Source organism: Lagopus muta, chromosome Z (assembly GCF_023343835.1).
Source record: "Lagopus muta isolate bLagMut1 chromosome Z, bLagMut1 primary, whole genome shotgun sequence".
In the NCBI taxonomy this organism is placed as follows: Eukaryota; Metazoa; Chordata; class Aves; order Galliformes; family Phasianidae; genus Lagopus; species Lagopus muta.
The window spans coordinates 17498328-17520823 of NC_064472.1; the positions used below are offsets into that span (position 1 = coordinate 17498328).

At 40.4% G+C, this 22496-nt stretch overlaps 1 protein-coding gene across 1 annotated transcript in view; it reads right to left on the bottom strand.

Annotated features, from left to right (window-relative positions):
• Positions 1-318: 318 nt before the first annotated feature.
• Positions 319-22496, bottom strand: part of LOC125686776 (chondroitin sulfate proteoglycan 4-like) — a 44784-nt gene continuing 22606 nt past the window's right edge. The window contains 4 exon segments of the mRNA XM_048931196.1: positions 319-10209; positions 10722-10905; positions 14095-14267; positions 19318-19449. Of these exon segments, the coding sequence (XP_048787153.1) occupies positions 8156-10209; positions 10722-10905; positions 14095-14267; positions 19318-19449 (2543 nt within the window). The 3' untranslated portion in view covers positions 319-8155.

The window sequence follows — 22496 nt, forward strand, 5'->3', positions numbered from 1 at the left end:
TTACTTCCAGCCAGTCAGTCCCAGCTGGCTGTGTAGCTGTGTACCTTTCATATACTCATGTCATCTCCAAAGCACTCAAGAGTCCTGTGGTTTTGCCCTGAACATGTGAGAAATCAAATATAAATTACCTTCATGAGGTACTTGCTAGATCCACCTTCGGCATTTCTTAGGCTTGTCTTTTCAGTGTGGACACCAAAGCCCATTTCCAGCCCCAGTTGCCCTTGATTCCTACAGGAGGGCAGTCAGTCACAGCAGAATTGGCTTTTTGGAAAACACACGTACACACACACAAACAAACAAAAAAAAAGCCCAAGAGGAAGTTAAATGTCTCACAGGAACTGGGTAAGTCTGCGTTTCATAGAGAACTGCCCTCTGGTCACAGCTGTCAGCCTGAGAATTCCCCAGCAGGGCGAAAGTGGTGGTCTACAAAACCAGAGCAAAGGAGCTCTGCACTATGGCCCATCCAGCACCTCCACAGAAGAGGGCTGCTCCCGGGAGCTGAGGAGAGGCAGAGAGGTCTCCAGGAAGGCTTGACATAGAGCTATTAAATGTCTGAGGTGTGCCAGGACCGAGGTGTGCCAGGACCTAGGTGTGCTGCGGCCATGCTGGGGTTGGGGGAGCACTGCTTCCTGGCAGTGGCAATACAACAGGAACATCCTCAACCCACCATTTTATATTTCGAGCATCTTGGGAAACCACAGAAATGGACATAGGGTATAGTGTGTCTCTAAATGTAACTTGTAGATTCGGACTAGAGTAGGCCACAGCTCAGGACAGTGGTGACCAGTAGTTACTAACCCACAAATCTCGTGAGGCATGGACAGAAGCACAGGGCTGAGGCCAGATCCTGTATTCGAAAGTGAGGACCAACAAGCAGACCTCCCAGAATCCCAGGAATCAGAATGAAGGGGAAGGACTAAATGATCCTAAAGTCTACAACCAGGGGAAAGGTGATTTAGAATCAGAAAACACTGATACTTAAGTTGCAGCATTCCTAACAGAGTATAGGGCCTTGGTTGCATATGCCTGACTGATTAAGAGGTGCTATGAAGCAAGTAACTCATCTTCCAGCTGATTTATAACACTTCTGCTTACTTTGCCCCTGATCTTAGTTCTAGCACTGATTTTTAATTGTTTTATGAAGCCATGTGTAAATGAGAATGTTCCTCAACCTACTTCCATTGTTTTCCAGAGGCTAAGCTCAGGTCCATCTTTATTTGTGTTAGTTGTGTGCTCTGAGGCAGAACCATGTCACCATTCTTTCACATACCTTTAAGCATTTGCAACTAACTAGAGTTACCATTAATCATTAATTGTGATTACAGTCAGAACCTCAGGCAAGTTCACAGAATCACAGAACGGCCAGGGTTGGAAGGGACCTCAAGGTTCATGAATCTCCAACCCCTCTGCCTCATGCAGGGCCACCAACCTCCCCATTTAATTCCAGACCAGGCTGCCCAAGGCACCATCCAATCTGGCCTTGAACACCTCCAGGGACAGGGCATCCACAACCTCTCTGGGCAGCCTGTTCCAGCACCTCACCACTCTCTCTGTAAAGAATTTTCCCCTGATATCCAACCTAAATCTTCCCTCCCTCAACTTAAAACCATTTCCCCTTATCCTGCCCCTTCACCCTGCTCCCTTCTGCAGTTTGACCAAGAGAGTAAGAACATGGTAGCTCTGTTTTTAAGGCAATATTCATGCCAGCAGGCTTTAACATCTCTGTTATTTCCTGGCTAAATCTGCTCAGCAAGACTGGGCAATGGTTATATAACGAAGAATCTTTGTGATTTGATCTGATTTATCCCCACCACTGGACTTCTTGACAGCCAGCCATCTTCTAAGTCTACATTCAGTATGTTCATGCCATAGCAAGTTTAATTCTACTGAATCTCCTACCAGCTGTGAAGAAATGCACAAAAAAAAAAGCCAATTGAACTTCTCTCCTTGTATGGCAAGAGAACTTGTCATCTCACTTCTTGTTCTTCTGGCAGAGAGGAGACTTCTTTAAACCATGTGGCATGTCATAATCATGTGGCACTTCTACATCACTTCTGCCTTTCAAAGAAGCAAGTTTGCTTCTAAATGACCTTGTGTGGTTTTCATGTATTTCTGTCTACCCCAGTGAACGTGTCTCCGTCCTGTCCTCCTGGCTCCCCCCACATTAACCAACATCTTCCCCAGTACTTCCTGATAGCAAAGCAGCTCTCCTGGAGACTTTGCATATCTGAAATCAACTTTGTACATTTCTCTGACCTACTTATTTAACCTCATTTATACATATTTGAACCTGTATATGATACGTGCACTTTTGATATCTCTGATTATTTTAAAATTCTGTCTAGAATCTCATTCAGACACATTTTCCTGTACTATACACGAAAATTGCTATGTAATGAGTTTGGTAAGTCACATGCTATAAACTACACCACTGACTTATTCTGAGCTGTTTGCTTGTGCTCTTTCAGAAAGTTCTGACGCTCAGTTATATGCCATAACAATGCTCAGTTTTGATTTTCCCCCAGTGTTGGAGATCTGATGCTCTTCCCTCTGCGTGGCCTTGAAAACATGATGCAGCTAAAACTTCAGTCTGCAAACAACTTCATGTTTAGGCAGTGGTTACCAGCATGTACAAAGCATTACTGCAAAAATAACCAAGAAGCAAAACTGGAAATGAGGAATTGAGCATGCAAAGCAAGTATTTCACCATACCACGTTTCCCTACAAACAGATGTGAAACTATAGATTGCAATGAAAGAACATTCTGGTCCAGGACTGGATTTGGGGTAGGCAGGCTCTGGCAGAAACGACTATTTGAAACAAGTGAAGATAAACAGTTTCTGCTGAGTATGCCAGAACAATTATTTTTAGCATCTTTAATAATATTCACAGAAAGTATTTCACTATAACATCAAAAGGGTAGGCTTGAAAAAAAAAATGGTGCAGACAGGATGTATGCCTGTAGCTTAGCACACTGCAGTAATTCACTGCTGGACTTGGTCTAGGAGGTCTTAATAGGCTGCTGCAACGAATGTTGTAGCTGGGACTTACGGGTTTCTGTGTCAAGATGCTGTGTCATGGCCCAGGGGAAGCTGCTCCCTTGCTGCCACCAGAATTTCTGACATTTCAAGCTACAGAAACAACAACAGACCATCCCAGTTCTGATTAAAGACAGATCAAAATCCGGTTAAAGAAATCATTTAGTGCAATACGGGGTAATATTATCTTAATTTATTATCCTGAAATTGGGAAGCAGTTTTAGCATGCAACAGATAGAATTTTAAACTGCATGGCTCCTCACAGAGCCAGCCAAATGCACACTGCCTTATTCTCTAAGGCAAGCATAAGGTGCTTACATTTTTACCGTATCTGGGGCACACAATTAATACTAAAACAGCTCTGTAATTCAGCATGACTGTTGCACACGGCTGACAGGTATCAAGAGGCTTGTTCTACTGCCTTTTGGAACAGGGACAAAACAGCACTAATATATTAACATTTAAGAAACTGGTACTTCAAGATATTCTAAGCATGTGTAGTGAAATGACATAAAACTTCTTTAAACCCACCCATTGCAGTGCTGTTTCAGAAAACTCAAATCACAGAATCACACAGGTTGGAGAGGAGCTCAAGAGATCAGAGTCTGATCCCCCTGCAATAGCTGGTCCCCTACAGCATGTCACACAGGCAGGCATCCAGATGGGTCTTGAATCATCTCCATAGAATGAAACTTCACAAACTCTCTGGGAAACCTGTTCTAGTTTTCCATCACCCTTATGATAAATTTCTTCTGCATGGTAGTATGGAACTTCCTATGTCCGAGTTTTAGGTCATTACTCCTTGTCCTATTGCTACACATCTCCAAGAAGAACCTGGCCTCACCCATTTGCTTCCCACCTCCCTTTAGATATTTATAAACATTAATCAGATTCCCTTTCAGTCTTCTTATCTCCAAGCTGAACAGACCCAGGTTGCTCAGCCTGTACTCACACGAGAAATGCTCCAGGCCCTCTATCATCTTTGAGGTCCTCTACTGGACTCCTTCTGGGATATCCATCTTTTCTGAACTGGGAAGCCCAGACATGGACAAGGTACTCCAGATGTGTCCTCCCCAAGGCAGAGCAGAGTGAGAGGTTCACTTCCCTTAACTTGTTAGCCACTCTTTTTAATGTACCTCAGGATATCTTCTTGGCCACCAGGACACACTGCTGGATCATGGCCAACCTGTTGTCCATCTGGAAACCCAGGTTCTCCTCTGCAGAGCTCCTCTCCAGCAGCTCAGCCCCTGCCCTTTACTGATGAATGTGGTTATTCCTTCCCAGGTGCAAGACTCTACACTTGCTCTGATAAACCTCATCAGGTTCCAATCTGCCCAACTCTGCAGTATGTGCAGGTCTTGTTGAATGGTAGCACTGTCTGCCAGAGTGTCAGTCATTCCTCCCAGCTTTGCATCATCAGCAAACTTGCTGAAGGTGGACTCTACTCATCTCTTCATCCAGGTCACTGGTGAAGATCAGACTCAGCAATGACTGCTGGGGAACACCACTACTTACAGGCCTCCAAACGGACTCTGTACCTCTGATGACCACACTCTGAGCTCTGTCAGTCAACCAGTTCTCAATCCACCTCACCATACATACATCTATCCCACACTTTCTAAGTTTCATAATAAGAATGCTGTGGGAGACGGTGTCCACACTTTGATGAAGTCAAGATACACAACATCCACTGCTCATCCCCACCTTCTCAGCTGCTGAGGACATCACAGAATGTTTTCTCACAGCACAATTTCTCCTTGGTGTATCTATGTTGACTACTCCTGATAATCTTCTTGTCTTCTGATTGCTTGGCAATGGCATGCAGAACAAGCTGTCCCACTGCCTTATAGGAATGGAGGGGAGACTGACTGGCCTGAAATGAATCAATGTTAATGTTACTTTCATGCCCATGTTGAACACAGCCCAGAGGACACGTGATGAGGTAAGATAAGATAAACCATTCTCTGACAGAGGCTATTCTGCCTTGTCCAGTGGAAAAGCTTACATTACATTAAGGCACTCTTTTTTTTTTTTTTTAATAGGACTCTGGTTACGATACTAAAGTAAAATCCACATGTAATTATCAATTATAATATTAAAGAGAGCATTTTATACAAAACCCAGCAATCAGTGATACAATATACTTCTCCACAGAGAGTTCTCATCCAAAAGTTCAATAGTATGGCAAGTATTATGGCACGGTTGTGTAACAGCAGCACTGGGAGAGCAAACTAAATGCTGGTATACATCACAATCAGGCCTTTAGGTTTTTACTAAAGAAAAAATTAACACTTTAGAAACAGCCCTGTTCTTAAAACACAGCTCATAGTGCTCATTCTACTTGAAGTAAACTTCTGTTGTCAGGCAAGAGCAATTCTGAAAGAAAAAGAAAGTTCAAAAAAAGAAAAAAAAAGAGTTTAGTTCATTATGCTTACACAAAAACTCAGCCATCTCCTCTGTATTTTTCTATTATTTCTTGCTCAGAGAATACAAATACAGATATGCAAAGGGTCCATCCAGTTTTCAAGTTCTAATCGCATTACTGTTTTTTTTATTCACTTGATAATATGTTGTGGCTTCATTTTTTACCATTACCACCACTGCAGTAGCCCTATCTTCCATCTCTATGGCACAACAAGCACAGCCACCTCCTTACCTGTCTTTACAATGATACATAGTTTAAAAAGTCTCTTAGGCACATATTTCATCTCTTTTTTTTTTTTCAGCTTGTCTACACTGTGGACTCCAGTAACAATATTTTGATACCGCACTAAAAGCATGTAACTTCATTCCATGGTAGGTGTAACTTCATTCTGGAGTATGACACTTCTTTTTCTGTTGACAGGAGGGTCTCAACCATAGGGAAATGTGAGACATGCTTCTTTAAGTGTCATGGAACTACTGGATTATAACTCTTAATTATTGTTTTTTATTATTGGAGTGGAGCCTTGGAGTAGATACAAAGGAATTGAGTTCCTGCTACTGGCTAAATGGCACCGGAGGAAGGGTATTGCAAGTGCTCTGCTGACAGCTGGAATCTGGAAGAAGTTGCTGTTTGCTTGGTGATAGCAAATAAGGTCTCAGGAAGTGGCAGGAGACTACAACTGCACCTCCACAAAGATGCTAGGGTGTCCCTGCAATGGCTGACAGCACCACCTCTTTGCTGACAGTTTCTAAAATAGTAGCAAAGGTTTTTTGTTTTTGTTTTTAACTAGAAAGGCCTATACTGCATGCTTGTAAAGTCCATCTGGGACATCTCAAATCCCAGGCTTTTACACTGATGGTAGAAGGTGACCTCAAGCCTGCTCACAGTGGCATCAAGGAAAAATGGCAAATTTTCCTTGATGGCAAGTATTGGCAAGTAAAGACAAAAGATGGCAAGTAAAACAAAAACTGCATAATATGCTTCAAATACATTTTAGTTTGAGCATATGAAGGATTCATATCTCTCCACTAACTGAAACAGTTGAAAATGTTGCCTGCATATTTTCCACTGACACTGACCTGGCAGCAGGCTCCAAACAGTGTACTGCTTTAAAATGTTTCTAACTGGGCATGCTACTCAAGTATTTAGCTCCTGGGACATAGCAGTAACAGAGATTTAGTCTGGCCCTTCTCACTGGTAAACATTTCCCTCAACTGAAATATGTAAATGCCAGAAACGCAATCAATCAACAGCAGAAAAAGACAACCAAAATGAAGAACTGTGAAATTAATAGCACCAAGGACCTATACATCCATGCTACAAAAGCAAAAACAGCAGTAATTTGGATAAAACAAAATATTATTCCAGTGTTAATAATAATAATGCAGCAGTGAGACATTTACAGACAGTGTTTTTACAGAGAAGCTACCTAAAAGGTCATACAAAAATATATGAGAAGTTCATTGGTGATTTTGTCCTCTGAAGTCAGTAAGAATTTAGCTGTTGTTTTCAGTGGAAGAAAGAATGGACCTTAACAGGAGACCGCACACCACTATTCATTTTCATAAATGGAAAAACATTAATCACAAAAACATTATCCTTACAGAGAAATAACTGCACATTTTGCTATGACTAAGTATGTACTATGAGTAAGATAATTAAGAGTACATAGTACCTGTCAGAGAGCATAAGGCACACAAGACTTGCATTCTGGGAGATGAATGGTAAATTGTGAACCTTCAGAAGGGAGTATGTTTTTAGTCACAGTATTCAGTCAGTAGCTCCACCACACAAAGTAGTTTGCAGCAAAGGATTTGATGATACCATCATCTGCTTGGACTCACAGATCACAAAGAGAGCTGCTCTTGCTTCACTGAAGGCAGAACTTAGCCCTTAGTAAGAAACAGGAAATTTGATACGTTCTTCCAGACATAAACTAAGCCTGAAAATAATTCGGCAGGCAGGTTGACTGGCAGAGGCACAATTTTTGCCATGTGGATTAGAGGCCATGGATACATTTTACCAGTCTGCAGATATTGAGGCTACACTCCAGCAACAAATTAGGAAAACACAAAACAAACAATAAAAAAAAAGCCACCTCCCAGTAAGCATTTTATTGGAACCTTTACTTACTGCTACTGTCATAGAATTACTGCTGAAATGAATGCCAGATTTCAAGCTCACTGATCCAGATGAATACCTGGCAAAATAATTACAGCTTTGTTTCTTTATTATTGGCCTTTGAACAGCCTTTGGGTCAAAATGACATTATCAAGATTAGCACCTTGATATCTACTTGTAAAAACAGTTTCAAGTTCTTAAAATAGAAGTACCAGTTCAGGAAAGAACACAGGATTTTACCGCAAACTTAGTTCTTCAAAAAATAATAATGTTAAAATAGATATAATCCATGACAGTACATTTTAGTTTACCCCTGTCATGGAAAATAAAAAATACTGCACACACAGACTGCACTAAAAATCTGAGGACAAGTTCTGCATCTGATCAGGTGGGAAAACTCAATTCATGGCCACTGTAATCAGTAAGACTATTTCACAGCTATGTGGGTTTCACCTAACAAACAATGCACCATTTGACCTATTATAAATTATCATAATAAAGAATTGTGTGTCAGTAAGGTACACTCTCCTTCCAAATTACATCAGTTGGCATGACCAAAACTGGCCATGAACTACACCCAGTACTGACTGCGCTTCAAAGTTGGGTTTGTTTTTCGACAATACTGGATCATTTCAGGATCTAGGTTTAACCAGCTATTTTGCAAAGGCTGTTCTGCAGTCAGAGGAAGCATGGTAGGAAGCAGCTGTTCATGCCTTACTGCCATCAGTGCAGAGGATGTATTTCCCTCGGCTCCCTTCAGGAGAGGGGTCACTGTAACGGTGGGTACAGTCAGACTCCGTTCCAGACAATGACCTGGACTGCTGAGGACTACATCTGTTTGATTTTTGACAAGGGGTTTTGCCTTCTCTTTCTTCTGACACATTAGCAAAATGCATACAGAAATAACAACAATAATGAGTAACACAGACACCAGGACCAGGGGTATAATGATGTACAAATGATTGCTGCTTTCACCAGCTTGCTCTCTGGAGCTCATGGCATTAACCTGATCTGTGGTCTCAGTCCCTGCAGATCCCCTTGTTCCCACTGCAAGATTTAGCAATGGACCTTCCTCCAGTTGATTTCCCCAGCGTTTCCGACCTACCCACACGTCTGGGACAATCTTCTTTGGTGCTACAGTAGGTACTTCATCACGGGAGTAAACTAGCACCCTGTCATTAGAGGTAGTTGGAATCTTTAAAGTGGTCATACTGGTTATGAAAGGCACTTCAGCTGTGAAATTCTGCACAAGAGGAGGACTGTATGGCACTATGGAATACTCAAAATGGCCAACAGCAGGCTGCACATCATCTGCTCTGAGCACAAATGTGAATGAATCATTTAATAGATCAATGCCTGTCATATTTGTATCTATGTCAAGAAGCACAACACCTCCATCAATATCAGTTTGGGTGAATGTCTGAATATCTTCAAACACTGCATCATTCACAAACCTTTTTTTTACAATCCTCCCATGAGCTGGGGGCACTATAACTTCAAATCTAGGATTACTGTTTGTTAAATTGGCTAGCTCAGAAGCATCCAGGTCATTGCTTTTGAGTTTATAAACTGCTTGATTTGAAATTTGCATGTCAGACACAACTTGCACTAAAGGCTTCATTGTGATGTTCAGCACTTGTTCTGTTAGATTACTTTCTGCGGTGAATATCATAAACATCAGTACTTCTCTAAACACAGTGAAATTTGACAAGTGGTAAGAAAGTCTTCCCAAGTTCAAATCTGTCTGCTCAAATTTAGTAACCGGCTCATTTTCAATCATCAGGTGCCCATACTTGAGGGGTTGAGTTAATTCATACATGACATTAGTGCTTTTTCCATTTGTGACAGCTGAAAGCTGTGTGTTAGTAATAGTGACAGATGTCTGACCCTGTGGAAGTGCAACATCCGTAAGGTTGACCAGAACAAGAGTAATTGGTACAACTTCAAGACTGAAAAGTTTGTATAAGGGACGATGTTTACCATCAGTCACACTGAAATAAAACACCCCAGAAGAAGAACTTCCATCCTGTACAAACCAAACCCCACCACTGTCAATATCAGCTTGTGTGAAATCCTGTATAGAGATACTCAGATTGCTCTTCATTGCTAAATAACCATTATTGGGGTTGCTAACAATGGAATATTTGAGCTCTGCTGGCGTGTTGTCTAAGTCTTCAACTTTCAGATTCTCCGACCCCAGCATTGACACATCTCCCTGCAGGACTTTCAGGTGCAGCCTTTTAGTCTTCAGTTCTGGTGGTTGATCATTCACTGGAATAATAGTGATATTAAACATCTCTTCTAAAACTTCACCATGGGGCTTTGTTGCAGACTTGGTCTTTAGGTTTAACCAAACAGCAAAAGTGAAATTGTCCATAAGTGATTCAGAATTATCATGCACATACACAATTCCAAATTTGTTCAGTATGTGTTGTGAGAAATTAGGTTTTTCTTTTGTAACATTTCTTTCTCCAACAATTATTATACCATGGTGGGGTAAAGACACAACTTGGTACCAGACTTCATACATGGAGCGTTGTACTTCAGGTAGCTTAATCAATAGATTTGAAGCATCTAAATGTGTTTTGTTGATTAATATTCTACCTCCTTCCTGGACTACAGTACCTAGCAGAAAGGAAAAGAGAGTCTTAGAAACTCAGTATTCTGAAGTTGTGGTGTTTCTGAAATTAGATTTGTGTTTCAAAAATTGATAATGCTCAAAAAAGAGAACATGGAAACAAATATTTTTCTTTCATGGCATCCTTGATTTCCATATGCCATAGCTAGATATATATTATAACTAATCTTAAAAGAGATCTATCCATAACTAACAGAGTTTTCTATAGAGCATCATTAAAGAAATATTAGTATCTCAAAGTTCTAGGTATTGCTTTCCTTATCTCTACCAAAATGGAAAATATCCACTATAGAAGCAGGAAGAACTGAATAAAGGTGGCTAATCACATTTTTAAAGATGCGGAGATGCACCTACTTTCTAGACTATCCCCTGTGATTAAAATATTCTGGTCATTTGATACTGAAGAAAAATTTCCCTTTGATTTTTCATATGTGCTCATTGGAAGCCTAACAGATCTTACTCCATTACTGTGGAGAGCCAAACAGTATGTTATTTTTACCTGTATTTGAAAGAAGACGACTGTTCCAATCATGCCTGGGAATTTCATATGAAATGACAATATGGAATATCTGAGGGTCTAAAGCTGATGGTGGAGAAGAGACAGTAAATGTAAAGAAATCTTCTGCACTCCAGTCAGCTGACTCTGCCTTTGAGTGCTCATACATGATCACACCTTCATTCACCTGTTTTTGGGGTAAAGAGAGCCAAAGATAAAAAAGGAGAATGATTTTAAATACAGAGTAAATAAAGAGTAAAGACAAAGCACACAAAAATGATATTAAAATGATAGGTTACTTCAAAACAATTTTTCAAAGCTTGGCGGTATGACTTCGAGATAAAGAAAGCAAGTTCATGTAGCAAGAATAGGCACAATATGTTTCTGATAAATTCAGTGGTATTTATCAACTGTTAATCTTCCTACATATTTTTAAATCCAAAACCATGCTAATATCTGCACTACTAAGAAAATGAAACTGGTGAGCATTGCCTTGTTTATCTCTGCAATGACTTCAAATATAATAAAGAAATTATGGACTTCTGCAAAATGAAAATACTTGCAAACTATCATAGACAGTACTGATAGAGGAAAAACAACGCTTCTATTCAAAACTACTGTGCTATTCTAGTGTGTTTAATGCACTAGAATTTTTAATTTTAATTTTTTGTTTAATTTTCTTATTTTCTTTCTGCAAAACAACTATCCTTGAAAAATTCCACTGGAAATGCAATTTTTTTTTCTTTTTCTTTTTTTGGCAAAGAGACAGTAAGCCACATAGAACATGGCAGAGTTCAGCACCACAACAAAAGTGCTAACTTCTTTTTATAATCTACCTATAATTTTTAGAAGCAAAATTCTAAGTTCCACAAGAAAGAGTTACGTAAATGAAAATGCAAACAAAGAAACTACATCAAAATACTTTTCATTTCAAATCAGATTAACAAGCTTTGAAACAAGAAACTGGAATTCTTATGCTCTGTGCAATGCAAAATGTATAATGCCTGCAGCGTCAATGTCATTTTTTCACTGACATTATGGCTATAGCTTGCTAGACGGTAAGTTTATTTTGGATCTCTTTTCTTCCCCTAATAGCAGGATACCACAGTCTCTGCCAGAATAAATAGCGATCCCATTAAGATACCTTCATTTTACCTGCAATGAATCACTTAGCTCTACTTGTTTGAAGTGAAAACGGCAATACAAAGACCCCCAACAGAAAATAGGGAGAAGAGAAGAACACAAATTATTAAGCTCAAATCCTTACACATCTTACAAAGTTCAAGGCAAAGTTAGCTATACATTAGTAAGAACTAAAGTTATAGAGAAGTGGCATGTTCTGCCACGGCACCATCCCATAGACATATGTAGATATTGTTATGTGTAGGGAAAGAGATTAAAATGTCATTCTTAGCTGAAAGATTTTCTGACATGCTTAACTGTTTCACTTAATGCTCATAAGTATCATCCGCTTTAGGAACTGAAGAGAATGGTATCATTAGCCAGCTCACCTCTCTCATAATTTAAGAAAAAACTCAGCTCATAGTTATTGCAGTAAGAACAATAATGATGAGATTAGAACACAGTTTTCACAGAATCACAGAATCACAGAATTGTAGGGGTTGGAAGGGACCTCCAGAGATCATCGAGTCCAACCCCCCTGCCAAAGCAGGTTCCCTACAGCAGGTCGCACAGGTAGGCATCCAGGCAGGTCTTGAACATCTCCAGAGAAGGAGACTCCACCACCTCCCTGGGCAGCCTGTTCCAGTGCTCCGTCACCCTCACTGTAAAGAAGTTCTTGCGCATGTTTGTGCGGAACTTCCTATGCTCCCGTTTCCAGCCATTTCCCCTTGTCCTGTCTCCACTCACCACTGAAAAGAGTCCAGCCTCGCCATTCTGCCCCCCACACCTTAGATATTTATAGACCTGGATCAGGTCCCCTCTCAGTCTCCTTTTCTCAAGGCTGAACAGACCCATTTCACTCAGCCTTTCCTCATAGGGGAGATGCTCCAGGCCCTTCACCATCTTCGTGGCCCTCCGCTGGACTCTTTCCAAGAGATCCCTGTCTTTTTTGTACTGGGGAGCCCAGAACTGGACGCAGTACTCCAGATGAGGTCTTACCAGGGCAGAGTAGAGGGGGAGGATCACCTCCTTTGACCTGCTGGCCACGCTCTTTTTAATGCACCCCAGGATGCCATTGGCCTTTTTGGCCACAAGGGCACACTGCTGGCTCATGGCCAACCTGTCATCCACCAGGACACCCAGGTTCCTCTCCGCAGAGCTCCCCTCCAGCAGGTCATCCCCCAACCTGTACTGGTGCATGGAATTATTCCTCCCCAGATGCAAGACTCTACACTTGCTTTTGTTAAACCTCATCCGGTTTTTTTCTGCCCAGCTCTCCAGCCTATCCAGGTCTTGCTGAATGGCAACACAGCCTTCAGGCGTGTCAGCCAATCCTCCCAACTTCGTATCATCGGCAAACTTGCTGAGGGTGAGAAAATATCTTCAATTTGATTTATACAGTTCAGGCGGAGATACATTCCACCACAGTCCTTGGTTAGGTTGTTCCAAAGTTTATTTTATTGAATAAAAGTGCCGGTCTTTTTTCTGTTTTGTTGGTCATGCTTCACTTTCCAACCAATAGATTTTCTCAATCCTTCATTTAATTCTTTTAAAATCTGTGAATGTAGATTAAGACCAAATTGCTTCTTAATTTTTCCCACAGTAAAGTCATACACTGAGGTCCTTTTACCTCCACAATAAGATTTTCTGAGAAAATCTTACTGTGTGCAGAGCACACAGTTAGACTCTGCAAACAGACATAACCAATTTCTTTTTCAGCTGCAGAATGTTTTCCATCAAGTTACATGAGCTGCCACCTTTTTCATCATTCGAGTATGAGAGCCTGTATCACAGTTAACATTCTCTAAACACTTAATATCACAGCCAATCAAGTCAGTAAAAGTCTTCTTGGGGACACCCATGAGAACTGTGCACAGCTGAAATGAATCTGATACTTGGAGTTTTCATACAGCACGAGGCTACTCCTGCTGCCAAAAACTAAAGGATTCCAACCTCTCACTGCTGGTTAATGGCACCAGAACAGCTCTTCTTGAAAAATATTGTTACAAGCAAAACAGTGGAAATTGCCAAGACTTTGCTAGTATTCAACGAGAGGGAGGAAAAGGCTCCTCTTGCATTCATTACTACATGCCAGATATTTAATGACACAGCAAATGTGGGCAATCACATTGATGGGTCACATATGTCTGGTTACTAAACAAATATAAATCTACCAGACAAAGAAAAAACAATTGGGATGCCCTTCGAAATAACAATCTACTGCTGAAATACCCATTATAACGTAAATGCTTACCATAGACTGTGTAAAACTGAGGATTTCCTGAGTGGTATTATCAGAGCTTGTTCTGATCAGCCTTCCAAGTTTGGGGGAAACTAGAATCATAAAAGTTATAGTTCTGTTTCCTGCACTGGTCACATCACTGGTTACAGCTTTCAGATCATGTTGTGAAATAGGTTTCCTGGAACCTAAAAACCATCAATTAAAAGTTACTTAGATTTGCAACAGCAGTTTTTCAGAAAGGGTACAAACCACTCTCTCATCTGCTTACTCTGCTTAGCATTTTAATAGTGCTTTGTAAGATCAGCAAGTTTACCCCATTTTTGATTACTTCCAGATAACGCAACTCTTCCATGACATTTTCAATAAAAGCACATCAGTATGAAGTACCTTTGTTTTACAGAAATGAAAGAAAGTACATTTCTCTTCAGCATATGCAATTGCTAAATACTAACTTCTGTAAAAGCAATATGAACAAAGGAGTAGAACTTGTATAAGAAGTGCTGTCCTTGTATTACACATCTAGAAATAAATTCAAACTATAGCTGAAGTCAGTATTGGCAACGTATTTGGTAACTGCAGGTGCCCACAAAAGGGCCAGTAATTTGGCTGAGAAGTCTTAACACAGTGAATCTTCTAGTGAACACAGATAACCAAAACCATGAAGATTAAACCACATTTTAAGAATGTGAAACATGATTTTTATTAGATGAAACTGAAAAATAAATACTGAATGAAACAAATTAGGAAAGACACAGAAATAATGGTCTAAACTGAAATAAACTATTATTCATATGGATGGACAACTGAGGAGTCCTTTCAGTACACAGAACTGCACTAACCAGTACCTTCTGGCTTAAAGATTATAGAGAGCTTCCTGGAATCTAATCAAATCAGGACAATTTCTGACAGATGTGACAAAGCCAAACCTAAAAAAAGAAAAGCCAAACCTTCTAAAAGAAAAGAAAAAAGCCTGTTTCAGCACTTTTTTTTTAATTTAATGATACAGTTTCCTGATGGTATACACTCAGCAAACTGAATCTGATGTTTAGTGATACTTTGGGAAGAGCAATAGATTTTCATAATCCTGCTCCTCCTGCCCCCATTTCTGCCTTTCTTTTTATGTCTTGTTTTTTTCTTGAGCATCATGCTCCAAGTAGCAATGCAGCATTTCAAAAGTAGCAACAGAAATCCTTCAGGTTTGCATTAACAATCCATCCCCACCATAAATTTACCTTCCGTTTACAGAGGAATAACACAAAATCTTTCTCCTATTATATTCAGATGGGAAAACATAGTAATCAAACCAAAGAATGGGAATCTTTTGCAAGCTGTTCATAACATCGGGGTTCTACTTGTTTATGCATAGTTGTGCTGTGGTTCAAAATCACATCTACTTTGGAATACAGTTGTTATAACAAAATGAACAAAAAGAGCTTCTGGCTCTTTTGCCCTTTTTACCTTCTCATTTCTCTGTGTAACAGTGTCGCTTAGAAAAGTGAAGCAGTCTCTCAGAACTAGAAAAATTCTCTCACTGTCTAATTGAAGAAAACTCCCTTCTTCTCTCTACTATCCTTCTTCCTCTTTTGCAAAGCAGACTTACAGGGAAGCAGAAGCATGTGTTGAGTCTATGGCAGATGTGATCACGAATGTAGAACAGAGAACAAAAGTTCATCAGACCACGTGTATCTATAAACAGTTATTTCTCAACAACCTCATTAATGTAAATCAGGCCCTGGCACCATAAAAAATTAAGACAGACTAACTTCCAAACATGATTACACTGTGATGTGTTGCGATTATTTCTGTTTTTCACAAAATCCGTGTTCCTTCCCAAAAGACCTGACCTCACTCAGGAGCCAGGACTTGATCACAAGGAGCTTCTTTGCACGGCAGAGGCCAAAATACCATTCAGGGCCACAGACTCTGAGTCTCTCGCACTCTCCTGTGAAATGAGATCCTGCTCAAACACAACCTTCTGAGTGTGGTCAACACACATAATGAAAGTGGATGAATGCTTTTCTTTTGACTTTTTCTGGCAGTTGCGGCAGTTTTGCTGGGGCCCAACCCCTTGACAGGGAGAAGACTGGTTATTTGCCAGCCAACAGACTGGCTAAAGGATAGGGAAGTGCAATCACAGCTTGCCTGCTTCCAGCACAAGGGCATGCAGTTTGCAGAATGACCACCACCCAAACTATGCAGAAAGGAGAGACTGGATGCACGATTCAGAGTAGGGCCAAGCTAATCCATACAAGCAGAACATAACAGCATAAAACTGTTGTCACTATCTAGTGATTTTGGTGTCTGTTTTTAATGCCAGTATTTTGAATCAGGAAACTACTCTGTACGATCATTTTCCAGTCACTGCTGAACAGTTATGGACCATTTTGTCTACTGGTTGGCTTATACAGCTATGTTTACAAATACCTACAATACTTCTTCTCTAATAGCAACTCATCTAATTCCATCTTCAATTAGTTGCTTCCTTGAAGAGAGCAAACATTCATGTTCTAGATACCTAGCACACATAAGAAAAGCTCATGTATCCATCACACCATGTGTTAAGCACACTGAACAAAATGAGCTGCTGTTGGACACAAAAAAATCCATAAACTCAACAAACAATTTTGCTATATTCAATGCAAAAGAAAACAGCAGTACACGTTTTTATGAAACTGCAGAAAAATATGCTTGAAAGAATACTTCATACCTAGTCGTTCAGACATGGCAAATTCTTCACAATATATTCCAGATTTAACTTCCTAGAGGGAAGATTCTTCAAGTTGTCTCAACAGTAACACTTCCCTCACTGCTATAAAACATAATAAAGCACCGGCTATTGTTTTTATGTGTGTGGGTTAAATGTCTGGCACCATCACTGATTTAACTATCGTACCACAATGAACAAGTACAACTGAAACCTGTAAAATTCCAGAATGTTTTTAAAACATATCATGGAGAGAACAGGCAAAAGCTAGCAATACTTTTTAGCACCAAACAAGAATCTTTGCTAACTCAAAGCAAGCAACAATTCAGTAGAAGTTGGAAGGTTAGATGAATACAGCTTGCAGTACTGAAAGAAATATTCTACTTTCCAAGGTGCAGAACTGATAGAAAGTCTAGAAACTATTCTACAGAAGTATCAGACATACTTTTGTTATAATTATCTATGGCTTAAGACAGAATTCCTGTTAAGCCCTGTGCCTAAGGCAACCTTACACCTCAAAATCACAGATTAATAAACCTTTTAAGTGGGTTTATTTGAATTCCATTTATATTGATTGAAGAAGATCATGCTGCTACAATCTCATTTTTGTTGCCCATGTTTAAGCAGCTTTCTTTTCAAGTGTTTGTTTATACAGCTTACATTTATGAAGTCTTAGAAACTGAAGTGCTTCTCTTCTGTAGTGAATTAATAAAACAAAAAGATACAGATAAATATCTACAGTGCTTTCCTAGCTCCCTGTCTCTCTCTGGCCATGTTCAGAGGAAAAAAAAAAAGGTAGTGCAAACAAGAAGCAGGATGCAACAAAACTCAACAAGCGATTACCCTTCCCAGTGCAAAGGAGGAAATGGCACTGGTGAGACCTTTTTAACTCCTGCACCAGTATACTTTAATTAAAAATAGTCCTCTCCTCAGCTGCTGACCCAGTTAACTGCAAATGCACAAATACAAATCAAAGTTGTTCAGTCCTTCTTATCCATCCTTTATTCTGTGCCGTCCTCCATAACTCTGTTAAAAAAGTAAGAAAGTGAACTAGCAGTATGATGAGATTAAGCATCCAATGGATACGTACTTCATTGCTTACTTGCCATGCAAAAATCACTATTGTGACCAATGGTTCTATGTCTGGGTGGAGGCTAGTCACAAGTCATGTCCCCCCAGGGTCAGTCTTTGCACAGGTGCTCTTCAGCTTCGTCATCAATGACAAAGAAAATGGAATTGCATGCACCCTCAGCAAGTTTGCAGACGATACCAAGCTGAGTTGTGCAGTCAGTACACTGGAGGGAAGAGAAGCCATCCAGAGGGACCTGAACAGGCGAAGAAGTGGGCCCATGAAAACCTGATGAGGTTCGAGGCCAAGTGCAAAGTACTGCACTTAGGCCAGAGCAATCCTATGTACTTATACAGACTGTGGTGAGATCTCCTTGAGAGCAGCCCTGTGGAGAAGGACTTGGGGGTTCTGGTGGATGAAAAGCCGGACATGAGCCAGCAGTGTGCTTGCAGCCCGGAAGGCCAACTGTGTTCTGGACTGCATTAAAAAAGGGGTGGCGAGCAGGGAGAGGCAGGTGATTGTTCCCTTCTACTCAGCTCTTGTGAGGCCCCATCTGCAGAACTGCATCCAGGCCTGGGGCCCACAGTACAGGAAGGACGTGGAGCTCTTAGAGCGGGTCCAGAGCAGGGCCACTAAGATGATCAGAGGGCTGGAGCACCTCTACTATGAAGAAAGGTTGAGGGAACTGGGCCTGTTTAGCTTGGAGAAGAGAAGGTACCAGGGAGACCTCATTGTGGCTTTCCAATACTTGAAGGGAGTGTATAACAGGAAGGGGAACAACCGTTTACATGGTAAGACATGGAGAAATAGTTTTAAACTGAAACAAGGGAGATTTAGGGTAGCTATTAGGAAGAAGCTTTTCACTCACAGGGTGGTGATGCATTGGAACAGACTGCCCAAATAGGCTGTGAGTGCCCCACCCAGGATACATTCAAGGCCAGGCTGGATGTGGATCTGGGCAGCCTGGTCTATTGGTTCGCGACCCTGCCCACAGCATGAGATTGAAACTAGATGGTCTTAGAGGTCCTTTTCAACCCAGGCCATTCTATGATGATTCTATGATGATGATGATGAATATTAGTTAAGAAAGCCTGAATGCTCTAATCAGCATGCTGCACCTCTAACTCTTTGAATATATTATAGTGCTTTTAAACTGAACTACTCTCAATGAGGAATGTTCAGAGCTTAGGCTGACAGTGTTATTGTCACCTAGTGCCTTATGTGTTTTACTGCCAAATTACATCACCCCAAGCACTACTCACATCAAAAATTTAAAGACCATACAAACAATAAATGCTGTTGAGACAATGTAGCTGTTCTTTTAAAAAGCAGACAGATGCATGTTTCCAAGTATAGATATCTATATTTTAGTCAGCTGGCAATCTGGCAAATAACAGCATACATTGCTACCTGTGCAATTTTTTTAAGTGCACAAAATAATGATAAGCTGTTAAAAACAGACCTGGAAAGACTCTGAGTCCATTGTTCACTTCAAGGCTAATGACCAGAGACCGAGCTGTGATGCTAAAAATCTGCCGTGGTGAAAAGTTCAAGCCATCTGTTACCTGAAAGTTGAAGCCTCCAGACATTGCCCCTGTAGATAACAAAAACATAAATTTATAATATTTTTCTGTTTTTTGTTAAACATACAAATACATACACTGGACACCTTTCTATTTCATCTTAGGAGGTACCGGGGCATTTAAGAAGCCATTTTGTCACAAAAGTAATTTTAAGAGAAAAGCTACTAGAACATTCTTTCATTTTTTATTTATATTTAAAGGACTGGACCAAATCACAGATTGCTTTTTTTCTTTGCTCTCCTTCAGTTTTGCTGAAGAGGATATCTTGCCACAGCTTAAATTATTTCAGATTATATGTGTACTCATAATAAATGCACATCTTTTTCTTTAATCTTAGGACCCATGTGTAGTTTGGCCACAAAGCAAAAATACATCCAGGAGACCAAGTGGATTCATGAAGAAACACAGTTTTCAAAACTGACTTATTAAGGTATACGGTGCTTCCTGAGGCTGGCTTTGACAGTGTCCAGATTGTTTAATTAGGTACAAAAAAGAGAATGAAAAATGAAAACATTAATTGTTCAAAACACTTAAAATTGCTCTTTTACTTTGCCTAATTTTGCTGTGAGATTGCTACATGAATATATATGGTGAAAGCAGGATGTTGTCATGTACTTCACTTAAAGACCAGTGCTCCTTGCCTAGCAATAAATTAACATATCAAAAGAATCGAATGTGGGTTCTAAGATTATAGCTAACAGTTCCCTTAGGCAATGCTCCCACATCTGGACAGGCACAGAAGCAGCTCTGGAGGTTAACCAGGTTAACCAGGTTATATTGCTTCTTATTTTAAAAGCTTTTATGCTCTGACATTTCCTTACAATAAATACACACAAGCAGTTGCACATTTTCAGATGCACTGAAGAACCAGCCACTTGCTTCAAGTTAGGAGAAAAAGGCTTACTTAGCTTCACTTGATTTTTTGGACAATGCAGAGCAACTCTGTGATTGATATGATCTGACACTTTGACAGTGTCAAGAACAGAACTAAATCCTGAAGCGCTGCTTAGGTATTATTTTATCACAATTGTTAAAGAGATAACTGATCAGAGGTGATAAAAAGGATATCAGAAACAGAGTTGTAAAAATTGTGCTGAGGAGACAAAGGCTGACAAAAGGTCACTTCAGTTCTTTCTTAAAGAATAATTAACTGTGGATCCATACTGCAAAAGCTGGGAAGGGTGCACCCTGGAATGAAAAGAGGGCAGAAAAGGGAAGGAATTCTTACACTGAAGGAGGAGTACAGAAAAGGAAAGATCTGATCTGGTTCTGCATTTATAAAACAGACAAAATTTAAAGGGTGGATATAAGAGCAAAGTGGCAGACTTGCAACTCACAGCACAGAATAAGCAGCTTAATGTAATTCACAGGACTGAACAAAGATGAAGGAAAAGCTTTATGAAGATTGATGTTAGAGACATAAAAACAATGCATGGTAGTACTTCATTTGTACTACAAAACACTTCAAGAACAAAGCACTAGTGCTATGTGCAGATGCAAAAGCCCAGTGACAGCTGGAGCAATATGTCTCACTGGGTAGAAGAACTGCCTCAGCCAAGAAGATGCTGCTCTTCCTTCCCCCTGGGAAGGTTCACAGTGAGTGGGAAAAGCAGAAGACAGTATGTGGAGAACATGAAATGAGGTATTTGCCAGGAGGAGCCAAAGCTAGTACGCAGCAGAAAACTGAAGAGAAAGGACAAAGCAGCTGAAGAGGAGAGTAAGAGACATTGTGACAGCAAGAGATGAGAAGGTCCAAGGCAAGGCTGGGAGAAAGATGAGCGCAGCAAGGACATTTCCAGCAACAGTCCAAGATGAAGGAAGAAAATTATTTTCTTCCTAGATGAAGGAGGAAAGCCTGAAGAAATAAAAAAACTGCAATGTCAAGAGTACTTTCTGAAACACTGGAGGTAATGATATAGCCAGAGCAGCTGCAAGAGCTGATGCATGACCTGGGCAAATTTGCATTTCAAATCTACTGCACATCCCACATTCCCATCACTAAAAAAAAAATTGAATTTGCTATTCTTTTTGCTTTTATTAATCAAGATAACTTCCAAAGGCTACAGATGTGCATTTGCCACTTCAGGAACAGAATGAATTAATTTCCTCACGTTCAGACTACCATCTTCCTACCACCATCAGGGTTTTTACATATCAAGTCTCCCTTGGAACAACTTGAACAGCTGGGCTCGCTTTTGCTATGTTCTTGACCTTTCACCTCCTGCCTAAATTATTTGAGTAGGATACCAACAGCTCAACAACAGCTGCTTGTAAAGCAACTTCAGCAACACTTATGTACTCTGCAAGGTACTTCTCTGAAAGTCAGAGTGCTTTAACCTGCACCAAGCCTCATGGAGTCACAGCACAGATCTGGAGTGACTGATGAAAACAAGCAAGCCCTGGAAGGAATTCCAGCTCACTCCAGGGGCTGGTGAGACAATCCTGTACCTCCTCTATCTCCTTCCCCATCATTCAACTTGTTTACCCTTATTAAGCATCTCCTTTCTTCTCTTTTCAGCTAATGCAATATGATAACAGAGGTGGAGCAGGAACACAGCAGCTTCTGTCCTATAAAAGCCCCAGCCCTTCTTCAGAACCTCACAGAGATGTTCACTCCCAGAGCTTCTTGGTGCTGCTAATTAAGGGCCCTGGAGGCTGCTGTGACTCCCTGTTTTACTGTCTACACAATACTTTTTTCTGTAGAAGCAGCAAAAATCTGTGTTTCTCACTACTGGTCAAAAGAGTCAATGGTTATAGCAGAATTTCTTCACAGCCATGTTCATCTCACCCATGTAAGTCACAACTTCATTGCCCAGAGCTTTTTAGGAGCATGACCATACTGTGACAGGTATCTGAGAGACTGCTAGTACATGAATAACCCAGCACTGTCAAAAGATTTTTAAAAGACTCTCAATGACAATGGTCAAAAACATCAACTACATATCTCTGAAAGCTGCATGGCATTATTACCCTTCTGTAAACCGTGCATTCAGTAAGACAGCTGCTAATAGTCTTCTCACAGAACACCACTCATGAGCACTCATTTAAGTGGTCATAA